The sequence below is a fragment of the Papaver somniferum genome, chromosome 10, assembly GCF_003573695.1.
Source record: "Papaver somniferum cultivar HN1 chromosome 10, ASM357369v1, whole genome shotgun sequence".
NCBI classification, from domain to species: domain Eukaryota; kingdom Viridiplantae; phylum Streptophyta; class Magnoliopsida; order Ranunculales; family Papaveraceae; genus Papaver; species Papaver somniferum.
The window spans coordinates 17,017,385-17,025,881 of record NC_039367.1 but is presented as its reverse complement, the minus strand read 5'-3'; the positions used below and the strand labels follow the sequence as shown (position 1 = coordinate 17,025,881).

Sequence of the window (8,497 nt, the reverse complement as noted above, 5' to 3'; positions counted from 1 at the left end):
AGAAAAGAAGAGAGAGAGAAGTGGTCCGTCCATGAGCATACTAGTAAAATCATAACATTTGACTTTCCATGTATGAAAACAAGCCTATTTTTTTGACATATCTAAATAAGAAAATAATCCTATTTTTTAGAAACGGAGGTAGTATTTCTCACCTTTTCGGTTAATCTTAGGAGACCCTATTTATCCTTCGTTATTTATCATGTCAAAAACTTCGAACGAATTCATCCCCTAATCAACATATGATTATTCTTTTTATTTGTTAACAGAGTGATTGTATAAAGCCATTTTCTCTTTTTCATTGTGCTAGCACTATTAAAACTTGATGAAACCATCCCCTGTGTGATCAGTAGATAGATGCTGTAATGGCATCATAGGGTTTCAAATTTAAGAATGTGATCGGATGCATAGTTTGACTTTGAAAGGACCTTAAAAATGCAGGTATATATATGAACCTTTTGCCCCCTAATCCAACTTTATCAATAATCTCTTATTTCTGTCCATTATTTCTTTCGCCTTGGTGATGAGATCTCTGTTTTTTGAAGTGAGCTTTGCTTAATGAAATCAAGATGGTTAACTTGATCGTCTTCATCTTCCACAGAGCTTTCTAAGATAATAGTCCAGTGGCTCATCATTTTCGATCTGGGTGATTTTTCTTGAAAATTAGGTCCGGGTAATTGAATTTGTCTTCGTAAAAAGCTATGTTAGTATTTGTCAAAAGCTAAAGATTTGTAATATTATAGTTAAAAATCAGGAAGTATAACTACAGTTAAGTTTGAAAGTTGATGATGTCACATCTTACCAATCAATCGGCAACAGAGGTGCGGGTTCAAACTTTGAATGCCCAGTGAGTTCAAAACTTTTTCCCTATGTTAGACCTTAATTACAAGATTAGGATACGGCACGGGCTTTGATTCAGAATGTTTGGTTCACTTGTTCGATTAGTTACATTATTGTGAATCATACTCCTTAGGAGTTCAATGTGGAATAAGACATCATTATTGTGACGATTTCACAATACTATGAATTTGTATCATGTATATTACTTTATACCATTAGTTGTTAGTGTGATGGACCTGATGATCGATCTATCAACAATGAAATTGGCAATGAAACATTTTTCCACCATTGTTTTTATGTTTATAAAGTTGTAAAATGTGATGGTCCTATTTCTATATCGCCAAATTATCATTTACCGTTTTTCTACCCATTGCAATCATTCGATGATGCCTGTGAATGCAGTTCAATTACTTCGATTTACTGAAATTTTTTAGTATTCCTACTTATAATTAAAGTGAATCTCCAACAATATTATTATTAATTCGGTTAGAGTGCCAATTCGTATACGTTAACCCAAAAAACTCAACTACATCTGTGTCTCCCAGTAAAGAAATCTTGTGGTTGCTCATCTTTTCCCGTCATTCGATTTTAGGCTCCCTTTGTCATTTCTTGAATAGTTCTATCAATTTTTCCATTTGGTTTTATTAGTGTAACCTTCGAAGAAAATTAGGGAAGTATGTTAGATTCTATTGGTACTGAACGGCTGTTAAACCTAAAACGTGTTCCAATTATGGTAGCCTTCTTAAATTCCTATCCATTGGCGGTCAACCTATAAGGGAGGTAATGTATTTCCATGGTATTCTTTGGTCCTCTTTTATGTTCTTGGTATATGACAATTTTTCAATAAACTTTCATTAACCATAAATTTTGCAAGCGAAACGTGAAAATCTGATTGATACCATCAGATTTCAACCAAAGATTGTGAAGTAACACATGAGAGGGTGTTCTGTGATCATTCTATTTTAAAATCCTACATGAAGGATGTGCCCATCAAATCCTCATACGGGTATCAGTAGGCGTAAGCTGGTCAATCAATGGTTCTTGATATTCTAATGCATTTTTTTCATCGAATATAATTCAAAACCAATCGCATCCTCTTGGAGTCTTAGGATCTAGGGGTGGGAAAGTATGGATCTTAAGAACGGCTTCCCTTCAGATTTCGTGTTAGAAAAACTTTTGCTTATTATCAGATTCCTAGACAATAATGATATATAAATCTAATGCGAAGGCTTCTAATGATCCACACCATAAACAATATACCAAAAACCAAAGTAGTAATTTCTAGGAAATGTATTTTTGTCTGACATTTCCCTAAAAAAGAAAGCAAAAATGTAAAATCTCTAAGATATGCCTGCACGGTACGAAGAGATGTAATTTCAAGGTTCCTATAATATAAAGAAAAAGAATATTAATCGGGAATCCTCAATCCATTTGATACCAACATGTACATGACATAGTCCAAATAAGAGGCTGAAACTCTCCAGCAGAAGTAGCAATACAGTTAAAAAAATATTTAAAAATTCTAAGGGCAATAACAATGGAACCAGGGCTTTCTTCGTTAAATATTTTCACTCCGTGAAAATCTTCTTGATTTTGGCCGAAGAAGTCAAAGTTAAATTGGACAACATAAAAAAAATAAAAGATTAAATGATATGGGTATTAGAAAACCTAATACAAGAGTAAAAATAAATAGAGAACAATTATATTTGAATATCTTTTAACTTCAAAGGAAGAAACAAAATCCTTATCACAAAATGCGACGTTAATGAATAAAAACAAAAAGAAATCAAATTGCATATATGACCAAAAAATTTAGGCATGAGGCATCACCATTCTTTTATATGCCAAAAATGTAGATTTTGATTATGAAAGGGATTAAGTTAAAAGAGAATTTAATTTTGAATAAAAGAAATGGTTTCACATTAAATGGGAAAAGTAACTCCCAAAAAAATGACATTAAGAGGGTGGAGAGGAAATTCAAAAACTTATTAAATATGTGGCACAAGTTAGATCACTATTTGGATGCTAAAAATGTAAATTGAAAATCTTAAATCCTAATATAAGAGTAAAAATGAATAGAGAACAATCATATTTGAATATCTTTTAACTTCAAACGATAAAAATGTACTAAAAACTTAAATCAGGGGCTCAAACAATCTGGGGCCATTTTAAGTAGATAAAAATGTAGATAAAAACTTTTTATGTTGTCCATTTTAAGTTTTAACTTCAAACAATCTGGGGCTCAATCTCAACCCTTCTTTATATGATAAAAATGTAGATTGAAAAACTTAAATCTAAACCGTCCTTTATGTGTCCCAAATGTAGATAACCGTCCATATGGAAAAACATCATTGTCCCTTATAATATAGATACAAAGAACAATAAAACCGGGGCTTTCTTCGTTAATTATTTTCACTCCATAAAAATCTTCTTGATTTTGGCCGAAGAAGTCAATGTTAAATTGGACAACATAAAAAAATAAAAGATTAAACGATATGGGTATTAGAAAACCTAATATAAGAGTAAAAATGAATAGAGAACAATCATATTTGAATATATTTTAACTTCAAAGGAAGAAACAAAATCCTTATCACAAAATACGATATTAATGAATAAAAACAAAAAGAAATCAAATTACATATATGACCAAAAAATTTAGGCATGGGGCACCACCATTCTTTTATATGCTAAAAATGTAGATTTTGATTATGAAAGGGATTAAGTTAAAATGGAATTTAATTTTGAATAAAAGAAATGGTTTCACATTAAATGGGAAAAGTAACTCCAAAATAAATGACATTAAGAGGGTGGAGAGGAAATTCAAAAACTTATTAAATATGTGGCACAATCTAGATCACTATTTGGATGCTAAAAATGTAAATTGAAAATCTTAAATCCTAATATAAGAGTAAAAATTAATAGAGAACAATCATATTTGAATATCTTTTAATTTCAAACGATAAATTGTAGATAAAAACTTAAATCTAGGGCTCAAACAATCTGGGGCCATTTTAAGTAGATAAAAACTTTTTATATTGTCCATTTTAAGTTTTAACTTCAAACAATCTGGGGCTCAATCTCAACCCTTCTTTATATGACAAAAATGTAGATTGAAAAAATTAAATCTAGACCGTTCTTTATGTGTCCCAAATGTAGATAACCGTCCATATGGAAAAACACCATTGTCCCTTATAATATAGATACAAAGAACAATGGAACCGGGGCAATAACAATGGAACCGGGGCTTTCTTCGTTAATTATTTTCACTCCATGAAAATCTTCTTGATTTTGGCCGAAGAAGTCAAAGTTAAATTGGACAACATAAAAAAAATAAAAGATTAAATGATATGGGTATTAGAAAACCTAATATAAGAGTAAAAATGAATAGAAAACAATCATATTTGAATATCTTTTAACTTCAAAGGAAGAAACAAAATCCTTATCACAAAATACGGCATTAATGAATAAAAACAAAAAGAAATCAAATTGCATATATGACCAAAAAATTTAGGCATGAGGCACCACCATTCTTTTATATGCTAAAAATGTAGATTTTGATTATGAAAGGGATTAAGTTAAAATGAAATTTAATTTTGAATAAAAGAAATGGTTTCACATTAAATGGGAAAAGTAACTCCCAAATAAATGACATTAAGAGGGTGGAGAGGAAATTCAAAAACTTATTAAATATGTGACACAATCTAAATCACTATTTGGATGCTAAAAGTGTAAATTGAAAATCTTAAATCCTAATATAAGAGTAAAAATGAATAGAGAACAATCATATTTGAATATCTTTTAACTTCAAACGATAAAAATGTAGATAAAAACTTAAATCTGGGGCTCAAACAATCTAGGGCCATTTTAAGTAGATAAAATGTAGATAAAAACTTTTTATGTTGTCCATTTTAAGTTTTAACTTCAAACAATCTGGGGCTCAATCTCAACCCTTCTTTATATGATAAAAATGTAGATTGAAAAACTTAAATTTAGACCGTCCTTTATGTGTCCCAAATGTAGATAACCGTCCGTATAAAAAAATACAATTGTCCCTTATAATATAGATAAACTTCGTACCCAGAAACAAGACATCCGGAAACTTCTTGAACATTCTTTTGAGTGTCCGCAGAAGCGAACAAGGGCTTGATTAGCGGGCTTCATGGCCGACCCTTTCTTGACATTTATCCCTTTCGTATAAGTAGGGGTGTAAATAATACCCGAAAATACTCGGCCTGCCTGTACCTGCCCGAGCCCGCATGTACCGGAAGTAGCCCAAAGCCTGTTATGGCCCGTCATGGGCCACCTGGCCTGACCTGGATTAATTTATTGGGCGGTCTCGAGCTTTGCAATTAGTTATGATGCGCGGACTGATACCCGGCCTGGTGCCCGCTCTGAAAGCCTTTTATGTGCCATTAATCATTTAATATCCTCTTAAAAAGACTTAAAAATTACCATTTTATAATAGTCAATTTTGTGTCAAGAAAAATAAAATATATATTTGTTTTTACTTATAATTAACCTTTTCAAAACATTAATGGTAATATATTTTCTTTTATTGTACTCTAATTAATTATTTATTATAGGCTAAAATTAAAAGTTTGTCATTGTAATTTAAATATAAAATAATACTATCACTTACAGTAAACAATGTTAGAAAGGAAAGGATATTGTATTAAAAATAAATAAATTTAATACCATTTATTTGAAAATTTAAACTTAAAATAAAAAAGAAAAAAAATTCAAAATAGTGGCCTGTCCGGCCCGATCTGACCTGCCCGTATAAAAAGCGGGCTTTGGGCGGTCTTTGGGTAGCAAATTATCCACTTTTACCCGGCCTGCCAGACCTGAATTTGTTTACGGGTTCACAAATATTAAGCCGGGCCTGCCTGGCGTGTCTTAGTTTTTGGGCCGGGCGGCCCGGCCTGCCCGAATTTACACCCCTACGTATAAGTGAGCACATAAATGGGTTGGCCGGTATGCTAATTAGCTAGGTTTTCGAATCCCCTCTTCCCTTCCAAAGAGAACAAAAGTGTGCTGCCGGTAAATGGGAAAAAAGATCATTGTTTCCACCGAAAAAACAAAAGCACCGATCATACCCTAGTAGTAGTATTAGGGGTGTGCAACGGACGGACGATTGCGGATTAGGGGTCACCCGCAACCAAACCGTCAAAGTTGTGGATTTGAAAAATTGAACCGTGACCGGCCTAATCACCCGCGGATTTGACCTTTGCGGATCAACGGATTGTACGGTCCGGATGTAGATTAACCGCGGATTTAGTCAAAAAGAAAAAAAAAATCGCATTTCACTGGTTTATGCAGGTGCTATAATCGTTGTTTCTGGTGATGGTCGTTACTGGTCGAAGGATGCCATTCAGGTTTTTGTTCTTCTTATCACAGAAAGATCTTATTCATACATTTTATTATTTCAGTACATTGCCTGTTCAATGTTTTGTCCAAATTACTAGTATGGACATGATTAGAATAAAACAATTTTACGGCATCATAACTTGATGCATCAGTTAGCTTTAACTGCTACGCCAAGCTGTAACTATGAGCATCTCCTTTTTCAAATGCGCCTAAAAGAAGTGATGATGCCTATAGTGCCATGTGTAGATATCTGTAATTCTTTGTTTCCGTGATAGAGAAACAAGCTTGTGCTTGTTCATTGTTATGTTTATGTCAATTTTGTGGTGCTTATCCTCGTTATTAGCTTATTTTTAAACAATGGTGTCCTTTTGACCATTCAACTTCGTGAACTTAGTATCAAAGTGTGAATCATTCAACTTTGGTTCCACTGCTACTACTTGATATTTTACTGGATGTTTATAACTTCTTAAATGGTATGTTTTATGAAATTTCTTCACTACCCTACGATGCGGATAAACCGCGGATTTACATAACCAACCGCAACTGAACCGCTAAACCTTGCGGATTTGAAAATCCATCCTTGACCAGCTCATAGATTCTTGCGGATAGATTTTCACCCGCAATTTTGTGGACGGTTGCGGATGAAATCCGCGGTTCTGGATTGTATGCACACCCCTAAGTAGTATATATATAGGCAGGGGCAGAACTACAGCCAGACTAGGGCTGGCTTAAGCCACCCTGAAAGCCCAAAAAGTCATATTTTCCACTACCTATTTTACTTGGGCTGCTAAAATTAAGCCCAAATAGTAGGCTTAAACCACCCCCGAAGCCCAAAGCCACCCCCAAATTGAATTTCCAGCTCCGCCACTGTATATAGGGGATCTTGTCGGGAGGGAGAAGCTAGCGTATCATAGCGATTGAAGTGAAAATTTTATTCAAACAACGCTTAGATCTTTGGGATCATCTTTCTGCCTGCAAATATGAGGTAGTTTAGTTAGTTTAGTGTCCTCTCCTTTTTAGTTACGGTTTACTATTTCTTTTTATTAGTGTTTTTGATCAAGGTCGTAATTTGCAGCAACGGAGTTAGGTTGCGGAAATTGAAGAAGGGGAGTGGAAGAGGAACGAAGAAGCAAGTGTGAGTATAAAGTTCCCACTTTATTTTTCTAGAATTATAAGTAAATCCATATACCCCTTATATATTTTCTAAATTCGTTTTTTGTTTGTTTTTTTCTTTCTGCAGGCTTCTTGCTTCGGATAAAGAGGTATGATTCAATGGCTATACCTTCTTTTGGTAATTAAGCTTTTATGTCTAATTATAAGTCAGTTTATCTGATTAGACAGAGTCGTCCAGTGTCTTGAACTAGAAATAAACACCGATTCAATAGATGTACCTTGGAGTCTTTGATCTAGTTCTTGATGCATATTTGGTTACGCAGTGGTTGTTTATCTACTTCACATATTTTTATGAAGGTTTTGCGTATAGGACAGATGACCTATGGTGACGGGGAAGCCACTTGTGGAAAACATGTTGGTGCTAGTGAAGGGAACGATGAGTTAAGCGAAGATAGTGACTATGCTGATGAGGAGTGTACTGTAACTCGGCGTTGGATAGGTGATCAAGCTTTATACAATGAATCTGATCCAAACGCCACTTCCGATATGTTCGCAAAGTTTGAAAATGATTTCGTTAAGAAGTTGGAAGAAACATTTGAGGAGAATCCTGAACTTCTTACAGAAAAGGGCTTCACTTCACGTTTTCGTGTTGATTATTTCCTAGAAGGGAAAAATATCGTTTGGTCCTTTTTTAGGTGGGTCCATATATGTTTAGTTTTTTGGTCAAACGCTTTTACTGTTTGGTCCATAATTATTTAAAAATATTTAAATGGACAAAAATACTCTTCTGTGTTAATTTTTTTTTGTAGCAGTTCATTCTTCAAAATGAACTCCTGTTAATTTCTACTTATTTGTTCAGAAATATGTCTGTTTAATTTTTTGGTCAAACGCTTTTACTGTTTGGTCCATAATTATTTAAAAATATTTAAATGGACAAAAATACCCTTCCGTTTTTTTGTAGCAGTTCATTCTTCAAAATGAACTCCTGTTAATTTCTACTTATTTTTTCAGAAATCACCTAAAAAAACAGAGTTCATTCCATAAAATGAACACCATATAAAACCTAAAAAAACAGAGTTCATTCCAGAAATGAACTCCATATAAAAACCTAAAAAACAGAGTTCATTCCTGAAATGAACTCCATATAAAAACCTAAAAAAACAGAGTTCATTCCTAGAAA

At 33.4% G+C, this 8,497-nt stretch overlaps 1 protein-coding gene across 1 annotated transcript; it reads left to right on the top strand.

The window, feature by feature from the left end:
* Positions 1-7,092: 7,092 nt before the first annotated feature.
* On the top strand, positions 7,093-8,115 carry LOC113317298. Its single transcript, XM_026565430.1, has 4 exons — positions 7,093-7,189; positions 7,280-7,339; positions 7,445-7,466; positions 7,675-8,115. The coding sequence occupies exons 1-4, from the start codon at positions 7,185-7,187 to the stop codon at positions 8,074-8,076; spliced, it is 489 nt and encodes a 162-aa protein (XP_026421215.1). The 5' UTR covers positions 7,093-7,184; the 3' UTR covers positions 8,077-8,115.
* The last annotated feature ends 382 nt before the right edge of the window (positions 8,116-8,497 follow it).

Coding starts and splice junctions, on each gene's coding strand:
- LOC113317298 (XM_026565430.1), top strand. Junction 7,340..7,444: donor AGAGGAACGAAGAAGCAAGT/GTGAGTATAAAG, acceptor TTCTTTCTGCAG/GCTTCTTGCTTCGGATAAAG. Junction 7,467..7,674: donor TTCTTGCTTCGGATAAAGAG/GTATGATTCAAT, acceptor ATTTTTATGAAG/GTTTTGCGTATAGGACAGAT.